Genomic DNA, 23634 nt, shown 5'->3' with positions numbered 1-23634 from the left:
ACAGGCTTCTCAACCCCCAGGCCTGGGCTGCTTCCCTGTCCTCTTCTCTGTTCCCTCTCTGAGGGCCTAACTCCGTTGAGTAGTGCTGCAGGAGATTGAGCCACAGGCCCTGGCTGATGACCTCGGGGACTGGGCAAAGTGGTCGTGACAGGTCAGGTTCCGGTCCAAAGCCAATTCCTCCGATGCCGAGGAATGTCCAACAAGGTCCTTTGCCATGACGCCGCATAGCTGCCCCACCTCAGCAAACCTGCCATACCCTGGGCAGTCACAGTCAGCCAACCAGCTGAGGAAGCTCAGTTAGGCAGTGCCCTGCAGGAAACTGGGGCCTTCACCTGAATGAGCCTAGAACCACTTGACTGCAGTGGAGCCAGTCGCCCTGTATCCTGGAGGGAGAGGAGTCAGGAAGGCTAACGCCAGGCCGAGCTTCCCAGGTACTACCCCCTCTACCATACCAGGAGGCACTCCTCATTGAGGATGCCAACGCAATACTCCTTAGTGAGCACTTCGTTGCCAAAGTAAATGTTGTGATGACAGGCAAACTTCTTCCTGCCAGTTGTACTCATGATGAGTGAGTTCCTCCTCCTGCCTGTCCAAGAAGGAGAAAGAGGACAGCCAAGGGACAATTTCATCTAGGTGGGCTGAGGTGGCCTTCTAGCTGGGGTGAAGCATGCGTTTCCCCTTCCTAGCTCCCCGACTGAGACACCCCTGAGCTCCAGGAGCACCTCAAACTGACCTGGATCTTAGAACCCTTCCCCAGACCCGGGCTTACCATCCTGACCAGCAATCCAACATGTAGCTTTGAAGGACTTCCTCATGATGTTTCAGCTACTTGCTCTCACCGGAAATAATCACAACTTTTAAACTGTTCTTCATGCCAACTTAAATGTTTCATTTTTACTACCTCATGTTTTGGATGAGGCATGTATTTTTAAATAGATTTTCACCCTTATTGTACCTCTGTGATAAACTGCTTACTTACATTCATACCATAATTATCTTTCAGTTTTACTTGTCTGTTCCCCAAGATTCAGTGAAACTAAGAATTCTATTTATGCTTGTATCTTTCAGCAACCATATGTGAGATAATGGTGCACATTACTGCAGAAATCACATATACAGGTCCAAAGGGAGACGAAGAAAAAGAAAGCAAGTTTTAAAGTCTGTACATTCCTAACTCTGTATCAGAAACTCACAAATAACAGTGAAATCAAAGAATGATCACAGCCAATTCCTTTTCATACCTAGACTGAAATAAGAATCTTCAAAAGAAAAGAAAGTTCAGAATTTGGGTTTGCAAAAAGTTTCCTATATAGACAAAATTATTGGTAACTTTCTCTGACTAGAAAACAAACAAAAATCCACGTTTTTCATATGTGTAAATATACACATTTTTATTTCCATCAGTGATGATACGCAAGTAAGTAATAAAGTGAAAGTACAATAAATTGATATATGGAATGTTCACAGTCTCCAAATATTCCATTGAGACTATTAATTTTATGTAAACCATAAAGAATGCTTCATGAAACTACATTATACAGTGTCTTTTAGTATTTTACTCACATTTTAAATAATCAACAATTAGAGGGAATTCTTCCTCATTATTTATTACGACTACCGTTATTTTCCTTGAGTAATCCTGTTGAAATTAAGTATTTTAAATAAAACATTAAAAACAAATTATATTGACTGATTTCAGCTTTTAATGAAATCCTACTTGTGTATTTGTAGTAATGTGAAGTATAACTTTCTCCTCACAATTACTCTTTTATAAAACCGGTGTTATTGTTTTCTCTGACACTAACATTGTGATATCTCACAGCTTTACTGTGTGTATACATGACATCCCTCCAGAGAGTAGGCGTCAAATATGTGGAAAAATCATATTTGTGACAAAATTCTGGGAAAGGCAATGGTGAAATGGAAGAATAATTTCTAACTTGCTAACTGTTGGTCAATGGGTTTGTATTTATTTAGCTATAGACACGTATGTGCACACTGTGAGTTTGCCCATGTACATATACATTTCTAGGAGATACCCGTAATATATGGGTTGTGTAATTTTTAATTTATCCACTATTGTGTATGTGTGAAATTAGAAAAGCAGTTACCTTTTCTTTACTCAATTTGTTGGAAAGCCAAAAAAGTCTGTCAACCTTCATTTCAATTAATCCAATACTGTTAACTGCGGACACCTTCATTCTCCTTGTTCTCCTTTGGCAACCGGGAAGTTAATTCTCACTCTAATTCAGCTCTCAGGGTGTGATCCACAAACTTTGTATATGCTTAAAAGGATAAAAGTTCAGTGAAATGTCAAGCCATGCTGTGAAATGTTCCATTGTTTCTATATCTCTAATTGTCCTTTCATGTTATAGAGGCAAGAAAAACAATTCAATGTGTTTCTTAGTATCCAGTCCAATGCACTCTTTCTTCATAATATGCCAAACCCATCCCTTCAAGGCCTTGACATCTCAACATGGCTGGACGTCTCAAAATCTCCTCTCATTAATAACCATTATGTTAATCACTGTTGCCCACAACTGGAATTCGACTGTGAAATCCCCGGTGGAAATTGCTGTAATGGCTCAAACTACTGGAATGACTATTTGTTTTACCTGAAAACATCTGATGAGCATATATATATGCTATGTGCATGAACATATTGTACATTAACAACATACCATCACTGCCAGTAGATAATAGGTATCCCAAACCTTTGAACCAAACTGACCTCAGGTGCTCCCACAAACCAAGCTTTTTCCTCCACAGCTTTCTTTTTATGTCAAAAAACCGCAAGTCCAGGCCGGGCGTGGTGGCTCTCGCCTGTAATTTCCACATTTTGGGAAGCCGAGGTTGGTGGGTCACTTGAGGTCAGGAGTTCGACACCAGCCTAGGCAACATGGCAAAAACCTGTCTCTACCAAAAATAGAAGAAGTAGCCAGGCCTAGTGGCACATTCCTGTGGTCGAGCTACTTGGGATGCTGAGGCAGGAGAACCGCCTGAACCTGGGAGGCAGAGGTTGTAGTAAGCTAAGATCAGACTACTGCACTCCAGCCTGGATGACACAGCGAGACCATGTGTCAAAAAAGAAAAAAAACAAAGCAACTCCACTCGTCCAGTCGCTTAGGTAAAAAGTACTGTAGTTGGCTGGGCATGATGGCTAACGCCTGTATTCCCAGCACTTTGGACTTTGGAAGGCTGAGACGGGCAGATCACCTGAGATCAGCAGTTGGAGACCAGTCTGGCCAACATGGTGAAGCCTGGCCTCTACTAAAAATACAAAACATTAGCTGGGCATGGTGACGAATGCTTGTAATCCCAGCTAGTCGAGAGGGGGAACCTGGGAGGCAGAGGATGTGGTGAATGGAGATGATGCCACTGCACTCCTGCCTGGGCTACACAGCGAGTGTACCCTGTGAGAAACAAAGGTGAACAGAAGAAAAGTTCTTTATTTAAATATCTAGTACATTAATTTTCAAGTTGTTGTAGAAACATTTCTCTTTAAACTCCTATTGTAATGTCACTTTTCCTGCTACTCACAAATTTAATCTGTAATATTTGCAGTATCGTGAAGTTCTAAGTACATTTAAATTCCTATTATGATAATCCATGGATTGCTGAGAAATAGTGGTTTTAATTTTGTTGTTCAATTTCCACTTAATTTTATTTCAACTTGTGTTAACTCAATTGAAAATTCTTTAGTAGTTTTTTAAATCTCATATCAAGACTTTTATTCACATCAATTGCTGTATAAATGCTCCCACCTTGAAGAACACTCTCTTATAGCCTGCTTCCCTACGACAGTCTTGACTGGTTGCCCTCCAGGCCTGTTTCAATTGTCTCATTCTAGGACTTACATTCACTACCCTTTTAAGAATTTATCTTTCTCTTTTCTTGTGTGTCCTGTTTTCTGCATTTCACATCTTTATCTTTCTTGGTTTACTTCTTCTTTTTGGTAGGAAAAAATCTCTAGTAATTTCTTGAGGAAAGGTTCACCTGGAGACAAAATTTTCGAGTTCTCATATGTCTGAAAAATGTTATGTTTTCTCCTTGTACATTTGATTTTAGTCTATTTGGAAATAAAAACATATGTCAGAAATCAGTTTCTTTTAGAATTTTCAAATCAGAACTCCATAATCCATTGCCTTCTGCTTTATAGCGGTAGTGTTGAGATTTTTTTTTTTTTTTTTAATTTGACATGGAGTTTCGCTCCTGTTGCACAGGCTGGAGTACAATGGCAGGATCTCAGCTCATCGCAACCTGCACCTCCTGGATTGAAGTGATTCTCCTGCCTCAGCCTCCCCAGTAGCTGGGATTACAGGTAGGCGCCACCATGCCTGGACAATTCTGTGTTTTTAGTAGAGATGGGGTTTCTCCATGTTGGTCAGGCTGGTCTCAAACTCCTGACATCAGGTCATTCGCCTGCCTTGGCCTCCCAAAGTGCACCTCGGCCTCCCAAACTGCGCCTTAGCCTCCCACAGTGCTGGGATTACATGCATGAGCCACCATGCCTGGCCAGTGTTGAAAATTTCTAAATCATCTGGTTCCTCATCCTTTGTTCGTGACCTATTTTTACCTCTCTGGAAACTTACACCATTTTCTCTTTGTTCTCAGTGTTCTCAAATTGTACATTGATGTATCTTGACACGAGTCTGCTTTCATCGATTTTCATGCTATTTTGCTAGGTGTTCGCCTTTTAATCTGTAAATAAGCATCCTTATGTTCTGAGACTTTTTAATTATTTGTCAACAATTTATCCCCCTTTGTTTTACTTATTTATTTCACTTCTATAATTCATATAAATAAAATAATTGGAAAAAATTATCTTGGAGAAGCAGATACCATCACACTGATTCTGTCTGTGTTAACCTATCATACCTGAAGGTTGTCATATTTTATTAAGCAGAAATGTTGTATTTCTTGGTATTCACATTACAACCTGAAGATGGGCAATGACTGTCAAAATTTTAAATGTATGGGTAATAGTTAGAAGATGCAAGCACTGTATCCTCCAGAATTTTAGCATATGAAAATTGCTAATTTTAAATTCCAGGCACATTGATTTAAGCTTCAACATTCTCCCAGCTAAAATGAATCCATTTGTGCTAAGTTCTGTGATCAAAGGTGAATAAGACATTGTTTCTGCCTTCAGTGATAGCTGAGTCCAAAGGGAGACAAATAGAAATGATGTAAAAAGAGAGATAAGTAGTTCATGCGCAGTGGCTCACCAGCACTTTGGGAGGGCAAGGAGGGAGGATCATGAGGTCCGGAGATTGAGGCCATCCTGACTAACAAGGTAAAACCCTGTCTCTACAAAAAATTAGCCAGCCTTGGTGGCACACACCTGTAGTCCCAACTTCTTGGGAGGCTGAGGCAGGACAATTGCTTGAACCCGGGAGACGGAGGTTGCAGTGAACGGAGATCATGCCACTATACTCCAGCATAGGCAACAGAGTGAGACTCTGTTTCAAGAAAAAAAAGACATAAAGTGCTATAAAAACTGAGAAAAGGGACAGAATATCTGTGACAGATAATTTGTTTGGGTCAGTTGGAAATGAGGAGGTCTCAGTGTATGCTTTTACTGTTTCACGTTTGATTATGGGCAGAAACAAATGAATCTTAATATTTATGGGGTCACAGACACTTTTTAAAGGTGATGAAATCTATGATGATTCTTTCCATAAAAATCTATGTAACATACATCTGTATTTTACTTAGAAACTCAGAATGTGCACCATCAAGTGCTCTGGATAGAGTAGAATGAGTAGTAGTATTTAAGGCAGACAAGATGGGAAGGGGAATCCAAACACAGGAAATGCCCTGTGCGAGAGCCTGGACACAAAAAAGCTCGTACATTATTGGAATCAAAGTGAGTATAACATAATTCAGGGTGACTGGAGCATAGCTGGAAGATGAACCAATCATGGCGTAAGATGAAAACAGAAGGCCAGGCACGGTGGCTCACGCCTGCAATCCTACATTTTGGGAGGCACTGGCGGGCAGATCACCTAAAGTCAGAATTTGAAGACCACCCTGGGTAAAATGGCAAAAGCCCATCTCTAATGAAAATACAAACATTATCCACGCATGGTGTGGGGGTGACTGTAATCGTAGCTACTCAGGAGGCTGAGGCAGGAGAATCGGTTAAACCTGAATGGCAGAGGTTGCAGTGATCTGACATCGCACCACTTAACCATTAAACACCAGCCTGGAAGAAAGATTGAAACTCCATCTCAAAATAAATAAATAAATAAATAAATAAATAAATAAATAAATAAAAAATTTAGAAAGGCCGGGAGCGGTAGCTTCTGCATATAATCCCAGCAATTTTGGAGGCTGAAGTGGGCAGATCACTAGGAGTTGGGATTTCAAGATCAGCCTGACCAACTGGGAGAAATCCCATCTCTACTAAAAAAAAAAAAAAAAAAAGTACAAAATAAGCCCAGCACGATGGCGAGTGCCTGTAATCCCAGCTACTTGGGAGGCTGAGGCAGGAGAATCGCTTGAATCCAGGAGGTGGAGTTTGCGGTGAGCTGAGATCGCGCCATGGCACTCCAGCCTGGGCAACAAGAGCGAAACTCTACCTCAAAAATAAACACACAAAAATGAAACTAGAAGATAAGTATATATCCAGGGATAAAGCATGAAGTATCTCCAATGTCACTCATGCACTTTGTTTACTCAGAGACAACACCAGGATTGATTAAAATTATGCACATCATGTCAACCCTTTTCTAAATGTTAACAAATGTCACTGGAACAGCTAGTACCCATGGAATAGGATGTAACATTCTGACTGCAGGCTTTCACTTGCATTCCCTACAGGTGTTGAGTGTGGAGTGTTCAAACCTCAAGCTTATAGATTCATGAAGGAAAAATTATGTGCATTGAAAATTGAGAACAACTATGTTAAGAACAATATTCCATGAAAGTAAGTTCCTATGTACTCATCTGCTCTTAATTGTATTACACTGTTCTCATGCAGAATGATACAAGTAACAATTATTATTGTTATTACTATTATTAGTATTATGAAATGGAGTCTAGCTCGGTAGTCCATACTGGAGCGCACTGCTGCGAACTCAGCTCACTGAAACCTCCGACTCCTGGGTTCAAGGGATTCTCCTGCTTCAGCCTCCCATGTAGCTGGGATTGCAGGCACCCACCAAAACACCTAAGTAATTTTTATATTTTCAGTAGGGACGTGGTTTCACTGCATTGGCCAGGCTGGTCTTGAACTCCTGACTTCCTGAACCACCCACCTTGGACTCCCAACGTGCTGGGATTACAAGTGTGAGCCACCGCACCCAGCCAAAATTAATATTTTGAAATATTTAGAAATATATGTTCTCGGGCACAGTGGCTCAAGTCTGTGATCCCATGACTTTGGGAGGCCGAGGTGGGTGGACCACTTGAACTGAGGAGTTGGAGACTAGCTTGAAAATATGGTGAAACCCTGTCTCTACAAAAGATACAAAAAATTAGCCAGGACTGGAGGTGTGTGCCTGTGTTCCCAGCTACTGAAGAAGCTAAGGTGAGAGGACTGTTCAGGAGGATCACTTGAGCTCAGGAGGATGAAGCTGCAGTGCGCAGAGATTGAGCTTCTGCACTCCAGTCCAGTCTGGGCAAGAAAGTGAGGTTCTGTCTCTTGTACGTAGGGGTGTGTGTGTGTGTGTGTGTGTGTGTGTGTGTGTGTATACACATATGCATGTATATGTATACACACACTCATATATACATATATAAGAAAGAGTGAAACTCCCTCATACACACACACAGACACACACACACATACAAACACGCACACAAACATATATTCTTGGCCACCTTAATTCCTCTATAATGGAATTCTGAACAGCATGCTTAAGGGTCAATACCAGGGCCTGCAGGCAGATAGCCTGTGCCAGAACTGTTCAGAGTGGGTTTTTTCACATTATACAGTTTCATCTTCTGAGTACACTTCCTGATCCTATTGTTCCCTTCATATCTTGCATATCTTTCTGGGGAAAAGACCACATGCAGCAATACCTTTTTTTTTTTTTTTTTTTTTTGCTAAGTGTTTTCTTATTATTTGGAGGAGTTTTTAGTCGAAAAATTTCTAAGGACGAAACTTTTCGTCTTTTGGCTCAGGAAACTGCAGGCACCAGTTGCACAACAATATTTAAGAGTAGCACAGATAATAAGTCATATCCATTGCCTTAAACAAAATGTACAGAATTCGGTATTTTTAGTTACATGCGAACACTATATAGGGTTTGCAATTGATCATTTTTATATTCTATATTCTATTTGATACTGAACATAGAGCGTCAAGAATTGGGGCACACAATGATTTTTCAGTAAATATGCATAGAGTGCTGTAAATATTGAGATTGGAAAACATACCATGTTTCTGCCCTCATCATGTTCTCATTCTATTAAATGTTGTAATAACACAACTTTGAGTCATAAATCTTTCAAAAGAGAAGTACACACAAAAAAGAGCTAGACAAATACGTGGGACATTATGATCATTTAGAGCTTGTATCAGTTACAGCCAGGTCTTCAAGGCCCATAAATGCCAGGATAGAAAGTTTAGAACAAACTGTCTACACAAAGGCAAGTTTTTGTTGCTGTTGTTGTTTTTTCATAGGAAAATAATATCAGAGTTTCACAAAGGTTATAAGACTAACTGCAATATATAGGATGGGTTGAAGATCAGCAAGAGAAGACAGAAGGTGAGTTCTGAGTTTTATTAAATGCTTAAACTAACATATGATGGTGGCCTGGGTAAAGAAAGTTGAAGCAAGGACTGGAAGAAAGAGACAGGTGCAAGAATCATTGTAAAGATAAAGTCCACAAGTCTTGGCATGAGTTTTCAAATTGAGGCTAGTAAAAAATATTGTGGGATTCTTGCCATTCATCTATCCATCAAATTATTCAATGCAACTTTATTAAGATTCTAGATTATTATTAATCTTTATCATTATTCAAGATTATTAAGGTGTATTACTCATTGAATAATAAATATTGCATGCATGTTTATTACTATGCAAAAAGCACTGTGCTGGGTTCTGGAGGTACAGCAATGAATATGGGGTTAATGGTCCCCAACTTCATGAAGCTTTACATAGAGGGAGAGACAGATAATAAATAAAAGACACAAGCAGTCGTAAATGTTGTGAAGGAAATTTTGGGACGCGGAAAGAGAGTAACAGATAGTAGTGACGGTTGGTATAACAGACAGAACTACTGTACATTGGGCACTAAGTGAAGCTTTCTCCAGGGAAGTCTTATGTGATATATCTGAAAGAGCAGCCATTGATAAAGAGGGAAAAAAACAGCTGCCAACCCTCTAAAATAGGAGAATTTTGGCCTAGCTCTGTGTTTGAAGAACAGAGAGTTGCTAATGTGCAGAATAAAGCTGAGAATTTGAGTAAGAGGAAAATGGTAAAGTAACCAGTGGTTTTAATAGTACAGATGGGAATGCTGTCCTTGATAAAAGTAGTTCCAGTGGAATGAGACCAAAACCCAATTGAACTGAACTGAAAAGCCAGTGGGAAGAAATGAGGGAAGTGGGTACAGCGTGCTTAGTGGAGAAAAGTAATGAAGGGGTAGGTGTCAGGGGAGTAAACAACGGGAAAAATTCTAATTTATAAAAGCAATCTAAGAATTTAGATCACAGCTGTATATGTATACTGAGGTGGTAGAGAGGGAGAGATTAACGTACATGAGAAAATAAAATTGACAGCAGTGGATTGCGGTTTCTAGCACCTACAGTTCACTCTCACTTTGCCTGTGAGTTGGATAAATGTCTGAAAGCTGATTGTTTTTCAAAGTTGGTTTCTATTTGGGAAAGAAGGGAGTAGGGAACAACATGACATTGTAAACTGCAAAGCAAAATAAGGATATAGAGTACATAGAGGAAGAAAGAGCTCGGGCACTAGAAGATCTTGTTCCTCAAACCGCATGCTGCCTACTTTGTAGTCTAGCTTGACACGTGAGCCCTACTCCAGTTTCCAAAAGAACAATGATTGTTTCATTTAATCGGACCAAGGGCACTTGACACATCCCACCATATACATCTGTCATTTCAAAGAAGAAAGAGTATTTTAGAACTACAAATAGAAATAATGTAACATTAAGATGAAAATCAAATAACAAATCTAGCTTCGTTGAAAATCTGTCTATACTGATATCTTATTATTTTTTTTAATTCTGCCAAGGATTAGTGAACATATTCTCCCAGTCTTTTGTCTGTATGTTAAAACTTGCTAAACACCTCAAGTCTCGCATAAGAACTACAATGGAAAATGGATCAGTCAGGAGTTCTTCCATACAATTATCAATAAATTATATTTCTTCATACTGAAATTTGTTTTTTCATTATTGTAAGAAATTAACTTTTATATTAATAGTAGGTGATGTAACAAAGCAGGTCTTTAAGGAGATAACTGACACTGGATTTCCATGCCATTACTCAGGTGGCCCTTATTTGCCAGCCAGGTTCCCTCCCTGGACACACACTGAAGGTCCCCAACCATTTTGCGATCTCTTCACATTCCCAGCTCCTGAGGAAGCTCCAAAATACCTGTCCATGAAGAAAATAGAACATTTCCGCACACTGGATCCCAGTGTGGTCCTCCAGATTCCCTGTGAGGTGGACTATCTTGTATGGGAAGGCAGGGCACTGGGAGGGAGGATGTCAGAGACGATAACACATGTCAGGGCAGCCCAGGGTCATGGAAACAGAACAAGACAGTCCCGGGAGAAACATTCTAAAACGGCATAGACCTAGGTGGGCCTCAGGTGGACATCTGCGTGGAGAGGGAGAGGGCCCTGGTTGAGCTCAAAATGAGCCCCAGGTGGTAGCAGATCTTAGGGCAGGGCATGGAGCTGGCAAGTGATGATGAGACAGCTATCCCTTAAGCCCTGCTTCTCACCCACTGACTTTAGCCACATATGCATCCTAGTGGCTTAACGTTCCCCAATCCTGACATGTGGGTGTTATAATTTCCTGATGGGCCTTTCTCCCCCAAACCATGGATTGCCTGGGATTGCTCACTGCAGTCTCCTCCATGATCCTTGGGTTCTCCATGAGGGGCACAGATCCAGGACTCAAAGGCCTCTGAGTTGCCAATCCTTGGTTGCTCGCCTGGCCTCCTCTCTGTTCTGTCTCTAATGCTGTCCTTCCCTCCATGGGATAGAACTGCAAAGCATTGAGCCATAGGCCCTGGCTGATGATCTAGGGGACTGCAGAAGCAAGTCCAGGGGAGTTCAGGTCACAGCTTAAAGCCAGTTCCCCGGAGACCAAGGAATGACCAGCGAAGTCCTTTCCCAGGATGCCCCACGGCGAACCCCACCTCAGCAATCCTGCCAAAACCCGGGCAGTCTTATTCAGCCAAACAACCTCCACCTCCACCTCAGCCATGATGTCTGTCATATGATAAGCTCAGCCGTTGTGTCTTCCAATATGATAAGGTCAGGTAGGAGGTGTACTGCCTGCAGCTGGAGGCTTGACCTTCATGATCCCAGAACCACTGGACTGCAGTGGAATGAGACACTCTGTACCCTGCAGGGAGAGGAGTCAGGAAGGTTCATGCCAGACCTCACCTCCCACACACCAGCTGCCCTACCATGCTGGGAGGCATTCCTTACCGAGGATGCCAACACAGTACTCCTTAATGATGACTTCACTGTCGAAATAGAGATTGTGACGACATGAAATCTTCATCCCGCCGCCGGTAACCGGGATCGCTGAGGTCCTCCACCTGCCTGATCAAGGAGAAAGAGAATGGATTCAATACGACCATCTTATCTAGCTGGGCTGTAGTGAACCACGAGTTTCCACTTTCCAGTTCTCCCACTGAGACAACCCTGGTCCCCAGGGGGACCACAGACTGACTCAGAAACTGGACCCCTCCCACCGACCCAGGCTCCCCAGCCTGACCTACAAATCCATCATGTAGCAAAGCAGGACTTCATCATGGTTTCCGGCCCAGGCCGACATCTCGTGTGCCAAACAACCTACCTCTGGTCAGGAAGCCTCCAGATGATTGGGTGGGCAAGTCTCGTGACGCCCTGCAGTTTTGCAAGAGCACAGAGACTGTGGAGCAGGGCTATCTCCCAGACATTTGGCCTGTCACCGTCCGTTGTTGGTCCTGTGTCTCTGTCTGGCGAGGAGGCAACGGCACAGCTATGGTGGTTTGTGGAGTGGGTGGACCCCGGCCAAGACGGCCTGGGCTGACAAGAGCGGAGAGGAAGAAGAAGTGGGCAGGTGGTTGCAGCTGAGGAGCGGAGGGGCGGGGTGGCACGGAGTGGTGTGAGGCGGCTGCTTCTCCGGGTTCATGAGCTGCAGGAGGCCTTTGTGTGCTGAGTGCCGGACCTGCTCTGCTGATGTCCGGGTGTGTGCTGTCTTCTCATCCTAGTCTCCCTGAGGGGTGGGCCTGCCCACTTGAGGGAAGTCCTGTAGTAAGAAACGGCGGCAGAGTTGTGCCTGGCGCTCCCCATGGGAATTGCGTGGGTGCAAAGGAGGTTATATAGACTCAAGGCCTACACCCCTTTGGGTTCGGCGCCGGCAGGGGGAAGAAAGCCTATCTGGGGAGCTGGTGCCTGCCTTGAGGTGGTCGGCAGCCCCATGCACCGCGAACCCGTCTTAAGCACCTTGTGTTTCTGGGCTGAGCCTGTTGGAAACGGGCACCGAGAGCATGGGGTGGTTGAATGGCTGGCAATGGCAAAGAGACTGCCCGTCCTCCAGGGACGTTCCCAGGGAAACGTGCCCTTCGACTTTCTGCTGCGCGGGAAGGGACCTTGGCGCCGCGATTCTCCCTTGTGAGTGCTGTGCTTGGCTCCCCTTGCCTACCACGTGTTCCCAGGGCTGCTACAAGCAAGCTGCAAGGATATGGCTCTGGCCCAAAAGGCGGAGATGCCCTGTGGCCTGGGGCACTCACGGAGCCCAGCTCCAAGTGAAGGACCTCCAGCGAGTCCATTGACGGCACAGGTGTTCTTGGTCCAGGGCCAGGCTGTGCCCGCTGGCCCTCCTTCTGCCACATCACGTCGGTCTCCTCCTCAACCACCACCTCCACCTCAGCCATTATGTCTTCCACCATCAGCACCGCCTCCTCTTCCAAGGCCGCCTCCTTGCTCTGTACTCCGGCCGTCCTCAACAGCAGAGCCTCCAGCCTGAACACGGTGCCGTCCTGTGTGCTCCCACAGATCCCGGCCTGCGCAGCCCAGCCCAACCTCCGCACCCCTAGGCTCTTGGGGACCGATCCCCCACAGACACCCTCCCTAAAAACCCACGGGCATCGCCCTGCTGAGAACCTAGTCCCACACCCACGTGGACCCAGGTTTCCTGAGGAGCTCCGCTGGACCCGCAGATCCTGCAATGGCCACAGGGCTCGGCTCCCCCGCAGGCTCAACTGTGCACAGGAGCTCAGGAGCCAGAGGCCCAGGCCCTGGGCCTGCAGAGTACCACCAGCAGGCACCGCAGCCACTGCAGCGGGTGCGGGAGCCTCTGGGTCGGCAAGGCATTGCAAAACACCGTGCGCGCAAGTCATCAATGGCCAACCCTGGCGGCCGGCCTCTGGTGTGCCCAGGGCATAGGACAAGAGGCCCTTTGGAATGCTCCTTGGACTGCAGCATCCTCAGGGAGGAAGCATGGTACGCAGAGCCTGTATTTGCCTCGACCTGCGATAGTGTGTGCCGGGGTTCTGGCCTCTACAACAGATCAATTTCACCTTAGCACAAGGAGGCGACTTTCCTCCCACGTGCCCGGCCCGACTCACTTCCCCTAGGCCGCCCCTGTCAACCTGGCCCCAGCAACCAGAGAGAGTTCTCTGGATCTGCAGTATTGCTTCCGTACCATCCAGCTGGCCTGCCTAACGAAGAGAGATGTTTCATGTGTTCATGACACATAGAGATTTTCATGGCTTGCCACACTCAGGATGTCAGGACACAGGGCTGCCGTGCCCACAATTCCAAATGCCACGCAGCCCGTCTGTCCCAGGATGCCGAGCTACCGGGCACAAGCTCCAAGGGCTTCTCGGAGGAGGTTTGGGGAGAGGAGTTGGCGTTAGGGGGAGTTGGAGATGCAGGCCCACCAGTGGCTGTGCCGCCCAGGGAGACGCCCACCGCCCTCCCATTCATTGGCCAGCATGGGAGGAAGGCGGTCGCAGCGCGGCTCCCCGCGCTCTTCCCGCGCAGTCCATTAGGGGGCGCCCGGGAGCCCCGCGCATGCGCACTGAGGGCCCGCTGACCCACTGGGTGCAATAAAGGCTGCGGCCGGGTTCGTGTGGCTCGGTTCGGGCAGCATAGGCCTTGCTCAGTGGGAGTGCGGAGGAGGGCACCGTCTTCAGGATGGAGGCTGTACAGGAGGGGGCGGCCGGGGTGGAGAGTGAGCAGGTGGCTTTGGGGGAGGAGGCGGTGCTGGTGTTGGATGACATAATGGCGGAGGTGGAGGTGGTGGCCCAGGAGGAGGGCCTCGTGGAGCCGCAGGAGGAGGCCCAGCGGGCACAGCCTGGCCCTGGGCCCATGACCCCAGAGTCTGCACTGGAGGAGCTGCTGGCCGTTCAGGTGGAGCTGGGGCCGGTTAATGCCCAAGCCAGGAAGGCCTTTTCTCGGCAGAGGGAAAAGATGGAGCGGAGGCGCAAGGCCCACCTAGACTGCAGAGGCGCGGTCATCCAGAGCGTCCCTGGCTTCTGGGCCAATGTTGTATCCTTCTCAGTGTTTCTTCTGCCTTTCTGGTGGAGAGGTGCTCTCGGGGAAGTGTAAGTAACTTATGGGCAGCTTGGCATCGATGTGACGCCACCTTTGGGGAACAAAGGTGAGTTGCCCCGGACAAATGTGGCTAGGGAAAACTGCAGCAGGCGTGGGTACTATTTTCCTGCGTGCGGCAGAGAAACCCTTGGTGATGCCGAGCAGCAGACGTTTGGGGCATGTTTTTGAAGAACAGAAGCGAGTTCAGACCAGAATAGGTTTTTGTGTGCATCAAGCTATTTTTAAGGCAGTGTGATTGCTCCCCCTTTCTAGTCCGATCTGGGACTGGGCGTCTTCGGCTATAAGCAGGTTCTGCCACTCCTCAGACACCAGCAAGTCTCTGCAAATCGCACCTCCGCATGTCAGTGCAGTCAGCCTCAGAATTATACACCCTCTGTGAAGCCAAGGGGCCTTATTTTAGGGGTAGGGGGAGGCGAAAGGAGGTCATATACGTGGAAGCAGATCTGAGAAATCCCCTACCCCAGCCTCTGGGTGCTCTTAGGCCTTCTTCTCTGTTGCTCCTAGCTTCTCCTTCCACCGCATGTAAAGCCTCTTTGACCTAAATCAGATTGCAAACCACCCCCAGATGTCAGCCCTGATCACTGACCAAGATGAAGACATGCTGAGCTACATGATCAACTTAGAGGTGAGGACAGCAAGACTGAGGCTAGAGGGTTTAGTGGGGGAGGGTAAGGGAAATAATTGGTTCCTGTGAGCAACAGTTGGCACCTCACCCAAAAAGGTATTTAAACTTTCTCCACCTTGTCCTGACAGGTGGAAGAAGTGAAGCATCCCGTTCATCTCTGCAGGATCATGTTGTTCTTTCGGAGTAACCCCTACTTCCAGAATAAAGTGATTACCAAGGAATATCTGGTGAACATCACAGGTGACAGGTGGCTCCCAGGATGGGTAGTGGAAGGAAGATGGTGGGTGGATCATTGCCAACGTGATCCAGTCCCCTTCCCACAAAACTTTCTGTCTCTGTAGAATACAGGGCTTCTCATTCCACTCCAATTCAGTGGTATGGACACAGGATATGGACGCTCTTGTTGATGTTTACATCTTTAGTTGGGTTAAGCTTTTCTCCACGATTGTATGTTAGGTGAGGAACCAGTAGTGTATGTAGCTACCAACATTACGAGTGCATTTTGTGCTCTTGCAAACTCTAGTGAGGCTCTATTCTCCCCAGTGATTGGCACTGCAGATTGTTTCTGGAGCCCAGGGCCCTCTGATTTTCTGTGGCCTTTTCAGCATACTTTGCCTAAGTTTAATAATGTAAAGAGCAGATAGTTGCACAGTATGTGTTGCAAGCCTCACACAGGAGGACAACACATACAGTTTTCATTCACGGGTGGGTGGCGGCTTCCCATGAACACCTGTGTCTATGCACAAGACGAGGGGTTGCCTGTGTCACTGATGGGTGAGGAGGATTTCAGTGTCGGCGGCAGAACTTTCTTCCCGGTTCCCAGAAAAAACAGTTCCAACATGAGCATCCATGTTGGCCACACACTAGTAGAGTGCTAACATTCCTGTCCCATATGTACTCTGGTCGGCACAGCTTCTGTGAGAAGAGCTATGTTGTTTCAGGGAGGAAGGTTTGACAGTCAAAGTTCATGAATCTGTTGTACTGCCTTCAATACGCATTCCACACCTCCTGCTCGGTATCAGCAGTTGAGCTTTGAAAATCTATAGCCCAGTTTTGCCCCTGCTCCTGGGCACACTGATAATACCATTGTTTTGGTATTATCAGAGATGGTGCTGAATTGTGCTGAATTGTACAGGCTGTCTAACGCTTCTTCCACTGAATATCCGTGCACATGGGCCACAAACGCTAAGGGTACTGACGGATTTGTATTCTGCCTCAGTAACTCTGAAACACCTCTGTTACATCTACTGTCAGGGTCTTTTTCATGTTTAAAGTACCAAGTGTGTGTTTGTAGTTTTTAGTGTGTTTGTAGTTGTGTATGTTTATTTCTCTGCGTGGGTTTGTATCTTTCCTCTGACTCCACCTATGTCTCCCCATATTTTTCCACACTACCTGCGGTAATTTGTACATGTCTATCTCTACAACCATGCTAGAATTTGTATCTGTGTCTTTGAACATCTGTCACTCTCTCTCCCTTCCTTTCTTCCTTCCTTTCCTTTACACCCTTCCTTTCTTCTTTCCCTTCCTTCCCCACCACACTCTCTCCGTCTGTATCATCTACCTTTCTGTTCTCTATCTGAATTTAGTTTGTAATTCTGAATCTCTTGGCAGTGGCGTCAGACATCAGAATGTCTGGATGAAATTCCTCTTTGAAAGACTCTGAGCTGAAAGAGATGAGTTCTTTTTGTGAGCCATAATGAACGGTTTATTTCAGGCCAATCTAGCAATGACAGTGTTAAAAACAAATACTGAGCATTGCAGCAAAGCCAAAAGTCCCATGGATTCCACTCATCCCGCTCAGTGTATCGAAAAGGTGGAAAAGTGAAAAAGTGGGTATGCCTGTGGTCTCCCAAGCGGAAGGAGAACTTTCAAGTGATTGTGTCAGATGATTTTCCAGCAGGCAGCTATAGTTCGTAGATACATGCTGCGTAAACACAAGCACGATGATGAAACGTAGAAAATGTTCTTCTTCCTCCATTTCAGTTTTGTATTATCTTTTAACCAACATCATGCGTACAGAATTTCTTCACGACATGTCATAAACTATTGTTTAATGAACTCATACCTGAATTATTCATTGTGTCAAAGAATGTCAAACAATCATGATTCGTTATGACCTGCTACAGATAAGTGATAGGAAATAAGAAAATGAGAGCATATAGAAAGGGCACATCGTGGTCTGGGAACTTCACCAAGAGGTTCAGGCTAGCTGAATGCGTGTCAGGGATTCAGAAAAAGACACTTGCACTTGTTATTAAGGGCTTTGAATGGAAAAGGAGCACTCTTTTTACATTTATGTCTTTTAAGTCATTTGGGGAGTTTGGTGTATTATTACTTACAGTGTTCTCTCTGCCCTTTCTTATTGTTCTCCCCATCTGGCGCTGTTATTATGTGAAAGCTGGTTTCCTCCATCGGATCGCGTAGGCTCTAATGATGTTTCATTTATTTTGATTCTCCTCACACTACGTAGTTTTAATTTGCCGAATGTGACTCTTTTTTTGTTGGTTTTCCGAGAATGGGTCTTACTCTGTCTTCTAGGTTGGACAGCAGCCCCAGGGTCTTAGCCCACTGCATCCCAGACACCACACACCCATGTGATCCTCTCAACTCAGACTCTCACACAGCTGGCACTAGAGGTGCATGCAACCCTTCCCAGCTATGTATTAATTTAGCAATTGATTACTTTTTGGATATGGGCCCATGTTGCCCCAGGCTCCTCTGGAACTCCTGAGTGCAGGCAATCCTCCCACCTCAGCCTACCAAAGTGCCGGAATGACAGGTGTGACCCATGGCCCTGGCATGGCTTTGAGTTTTTTGCTTTTTTCTTCTACCTCCTCACGTCTTCTTTTCAAACATGCAGTGAAGGTTTCAATTCATGGACTGTAGTCTCCGTGCCTCTAATTTCTATCTTTCAACTCATCGTCAGCATTCATTGCGATTTTCATATTTATAAATTTATATATATATGTGCACATATATATTTTTCCTTAACTTACCAAACGATGTTGCATTCTTTCCTGTGTCATGAAAAAGACTTTGATAGAAATGAAAAGCACCGCTTTATAATAAAATAGTTTATTGACATTTATTCTCTTAAGGCGTTTTAAAAATTGTATGTTTATTTGAAACTGTCATATGAAATGATACATATTTATAACATAAGGAGTGTTGTTCAAAAGGTCATATATATTATGCATTGGATACATCCAGCTAATCAACATATGCGTGATCTCACATACTTGTCATTTTTGTTGTGAAAAAACTTGACATGCACTGTCTTAGAATTTTGTTAGAGAAAGAATACATTATCACCAGTTATAGTCAGCAGGCTGAAGAAAATATTTTTAACCTATCCCTCCTTTCTAACTAGAAATATGAATTCTTGATCCAGCATCTCCTCAGTGCACCCTCTTCACCCCCGCCTTCGGAGTCACTACCTCTGTGAAGTCCGCTTTTTCAATTTCTTATAAGAATGAGGTCATGTGCTAGTTGCCTTTCAGATACCTGGCTTATGTGACTTAACAAAATGGCATGCACACATTCAGCAGATTCACACGCATTGTCACAACTGGCAGGATTTCCTTATTTATTATTGCATTACATTTTTCCATTCCGCGTAGGTGTATTTACCCCATTTTTTTAATCCACTCATCAATTGAGGGACACTCAGGTTGCTTCCGTTATTTTGGCTCTAGGGAAAATGTAATGAGTGCAACAATACTTGCATGGGTGCATGCACACCTTCAACATACTGATCTGTGTACTTGTGGGCGTGCCCGGGTATTTTGATTTGCTGGATCATATGGTGGGTGGTTCTACCTGTAGATTTTTGAAGACTGTTTATATTAAATAAAACCCATAAAACTTCTTGTAATGCCTGCACCAATTTACATTCTCACCAAAAGTGAGCAAGGAATTCCTTTTCTCTGCATCCTCACCAGAAATGAGGGTTTTCTTTTTTCTTTTTTTTTTTTCTTGTCTTTTGGAAAATAGGCATTCTGACTGAAGTGAGAAGAAATCTCATTGTGTTTTGATTTGCATTTTCCTGGTGGGTTGGGGATGATGAGGACTTTTTAGTGTGTCCTCTGGACAACTGTATGTCTTAGTTTCAGAAATGAGTATTCCAGCCTTTGCCCATTTGTTTTCAAGCTATTGAGTTGTGGGGAGTTCCTTATGTACTTTGAATATTGACCCATTAACAGATCTATGGTGACCCAATCATTGCTCCCATCCTGTAGGATGCCCCTTCTGTTTCTTTAGTTTTCTGTGTTGTGGTGAAGCACTTTAGTTTGATATGATTACATCCTCTATTTCTGATGGTGTTTACTGTGCTCTTGCAGTCACTTTGAGACCATCATTGCCTACAGAGATGCCATGGAGCTTCTTCCTTGTGATTTGTTCTGGTATTTTTATTGTTTCCTGTCTGACATTGGAGGTTGGTGATAAATTATCCACTTGTAAATTCCTTTATGTGGCTATTCAGTTTGTCCCCAACCTAGTTTATAGAAGATACTTGATTTTTCACTGGGCGTTGTTGCTTCTTTGGGAAAAGGCCGTGACTTAGCTGCAAATGCAGTGACTTAGTTCTGGGCTCCTGTTGTTTTTCATAAGCTCAAGTCTCTGCTTTTCTGCAGTGCTATCCTATTTCGGTACGTAAAGCTTTGTAGTAGTATATCATGAAGTTAGGTAGTGTGATGCCTCCAGCTTTGTGCGTTTTACTGGATTGCTCTGGGCTTTCAGGATGTTCTGCCGTTTCACAGGAAATTTAGGATTCTCAGATTACTTTTCTAAGAAGAATGGGTCATTGATATTTTTACAGGGGTTGTATAGGATCTGAGGATCACTCAGGTAGTATTGATGTCAATGCCATTTAGACAATGTGTTTGTGTGCACATGCTCAGGGCCAAGAGACACTGGGTGTCCTCAGCAATAGTGAGGTGGGCCTTAATGTCCAGCCAGATTGCCTTCCTGGAAACACACAGAGGATCCCCTTCCGTTTTGCTGTCTCTTCACATTTCCTCCCCTGCGAGCCCTGTGTGGTCCTCCAGATTCCCTGTGCGATGGCCTGCCTTTTTTGTGGGTGGGGAGTTGCTGGGTGAATGAGGATGGCAGAGGGGAACAAGCATGTCAGGAGAGCCTGGGTTCATCCAAATGGGACTTGGCAGGCCTGGGAGAGCCATTCTGGGAGGATGTAGACCTGGACAGGCCTCAGATGGGCATCTGTATGGAGGGTGAGACAGCCCTGGTGGATCCCAAACTGAAGGCCAGGTAGTGGCACGCCTCAGGACAGAGAAGGGAGCTAGCAAGGGATGATGAGGCAGCTATCTCTTGATCCTGGCTTCTTACCCATTGACCTTTGCTAATTATGCCTATTTAGCAGATTAGGGTTCCCCCATCCTGAAATGTGGGAACTACAGTTCCCTTATGGACCTTTCTCCACCAGCCCATGATGGCCTGAGTTTGCTCACTGCAATCTCCTCCCTGAGCCTTGGCTTCTCTATGTGCATCCTAACTCCGGGACCCACAGGCTTCTCAACCCCCAGGCCTGGGCTGCTTCCCTGTCCTCTTCTCTGTTCCCTCTCTGAGGGCCTAACTCCGTTGAGTAGTGCTGCAGGAGATTGAGCCACAGGCCCTGGCTGATGACCTCGGGGACTGGGCAAAGTGGTCGTGACAGGTCAGGTTCCGGTCCAAAGCCAATTCCTCCGATGCCGAGGAATGTCCAACAAGGTCCTTTGCCATGACGCCGCATAGCTGCCCCACCTCAGCAAACCTGCCATACCCTGGGCAGTCACAGTCAGCCAACCAGCTGAGGAAGCTCAGTTAGGCAGTGCCCTGCAGGAAACTGGGGCCTTCACCTGAATGAGCCTAGAACCACTTGACTGCAGTGGAGCCAGTCGCCCTGTATCCTGGAGGGAGAGGAGTCAGGAAGGCTAACGCCAGGCCGAGCTTCCCAGGTACTACCCCCTCTACCATACCAGGAGGCACTCCTCATTGAGGATGCCAACGCAATACTCCTTAGTGAGCACTTCGTTGCCAAAGTAAATGTTGTGATGACAGGCAAACTTCTTCCTGCCAGTTGTACTCATGATGAGTGAGTTCCTCCTCCTGCCTGTCCAAGAAGGAGAAAGAGGACAGCCAAGGGACAATTTCATCTAGGTGGGCTGAGGTGGCCTTCTAGCTGGGGTGAAGCATGCGTTTCCCCTTCCTAGCTCCCCGACTGAGACACCCCTGAGCTCCAGGAGCACCTCAAACTGACCTGGATCTTAGAACCCTTCCCCAGACCCGGGCTTACCATCCTGACCAGCAATCCAACATGTAGCTTTGAAGGACTTCCTCATGATGTTTCAGCTACTTGCTCTCACCGGAAATAATCACAACTTTTAAACTGTTCTTCATGCCAACTTAAATGTTTCATTTTTACTACCTCATGTTTTGGATGAGGCATGTATTTTTAAATAGATTTTCACCCTTATTGTACCTCTGTGATAAACTGCTTACTTACATTCATACCATAATTATCTTTCAGTTTTACTTGTCTGTTCCCCAAGATTCAGTGAAACTAAGAATTCTATTTATGCTTGTATCTTTCAGCAACCATATGTGAGATAATGGTGCACATTACTGCAGAAATCACATATACAGGTCCAAAGGGAGACGAAGAAAAAGAAAGCAAGTTTTAAAGTCTGTACATTCCTAACTCTGTATCAGAAACTCACAAATAACAGTGAAATCAAAGAATGATCACAGCCAATTCCTTTTCATACCTAGACTGAAATAAGAATCTTCAAAAGAAAAGAAAGTTCAGAATTTGGGTTTGCAAAAAGTTTCCTATATAGACAAAATTATTGGTAACTTTCTCTGACTAGAAAACAAACAAAAATCCACGTTTTTCATATGTGTAAATATACACATTTTTATTTCCATCAGTGATGATACGCAAGTAAGTAATAAAGTGAAAGTACAATAAATTGATATATGGAATGTTCACAGTCTCCAAATATTCCATTGAGACTATTAATTTTATGTAAACCATAAAGAATGCTTCATGAAACTACATTATACAGTGTCTTTTAGTATTTTACTCACATTTTAAATAATCAACAATTAGAGGGAATTCTTCCTCATTATTTATTACGACTACCGTTATTTTCCTTGAGTAATCCTGTTGAAATTAAGTATTTTAAATAAAACATTAAAAACAAATTATATTGACTGATTTCAGCTTTTAATGAAATCCTACTTGTGTATTTGTAGTAATGTGAAGTATAACTTTCTCCTCACAATTACTCTTTTATAAAACCGGTGTTATTGTTTTCTCTGACACTAACATTGTGATATCTCACAGCTTTACTGTGTGTATACATGACATCCCTCCAGAGAGTAGGCGTCAAATATGTGGAAAAATCATATTTGTGACAAAATTCTGGGAAAGGCAATGGTGAAATGGAAGAATAATTTCTAACTTGCTAACTGTTGGTCAATGGGTTTGTATTTATTTAGCTATAGACACGTATGTGCACACTGTGAGTTTGCCCATGTACATATACATTTCTAGGAGATACCCGTAATATATGGGTTGTGTAATTTTTAATTTATCCACTATTGTGTATGTGTGAAATTAGAAAAGCAGTTACCTTTTCTTTACTCAATTTGTTGGAAAGCCAAAAAAGTCTGTCAACCTTCATTTCAATTAATCCAATACTGTTAACTGCGGACACCTTCATTCTCCTTGTTCTCCTTTGGCAACCGGGAAGTTAATTCTCACTCTAATTCAGCTCTCAGGGTGTGATCCACAAACTTTGTATATGCTTAAAAGGATAAAAGTTCAGTGAAATGTCAAGCCATGCTGTGAAATGTTCCATTGTTTCTATATCTCTAATTGTCCTTTCATGTTATAGAGGCAAGAAAAACAATTCAATGTGTTTCTTAGTATCCAGTCCAATGCACTCTTTCTTCATAATATGCCAAACCCATCCCTTCAAGGCCTTGACATCTCAACATGGCTGGACGTCTCAAAATCTCTTCTCATTAATAACCATTATGTTAATCACTGTTGCCCACAACTGGAATTCGACTGTGAAATCCCCTGGTGGAAATTGCTGTAATGGCTCAAACTACTGGAATGACTATTTGTTTTACCTGAAAACATCTGATGAGCATATACATATGCTATGTGCATGAACATATTGTACATTAACAACATACCATCACTGCCAGTAGATAATAGGTATCCCAAACCTTTGAACCAAACT

General features: G+C 44.4%; 1 protein-coding gene across 1 annotated transcript; it reads left to right on the top strand.

Annotated features, from left to right (window-relative positions):
• Positions 1 to 14182: 14182 nt before the first annotated feature.
• LOC129025974 (testis-specific Y-encoded protein 3-like) lies at positions 14183 to 22435 on the top strand. Its single transcript, XM_054473506.1, has 4 exons — positions 14183 to 14691; positions 15305 to 15382; positions 15511 to 15622; positions 21974 to 22435. Exons 1-4 carry the CDS (start codon positions 14338 to 14340, stop codon positions 22060 to 22062), a joined length of 633 nt encoding a protein of 210 aa, XP_054329481.1. The 5' UTR covers positions 14183 to 14337; the 3' UTR covers positions 22063 to 22435.
• The last annotated feature ends 1199 nt before the right edge of the window (positions 22436 to 23634 follow it).

The sequence above is a fragment of the Pongo pygmaeus genome, chromosome Y (assembly GCF_028885625.2).
Source record: "Pongo pygmaeus isolate AG05252 chromosome Y, NHGRI_mPonPyg2-v2.0_pri, whole genome shotgun sequence".
Classification (NCBI taxonomy): Eukaryota; Metazoa; Chordata; class Mammalia; order Primates; family Hominidae; genus Pongo; species Pongo pygmaeus.
This window is presented reverse-complemented; position numbering and strand designations above follow the sequence as displayed.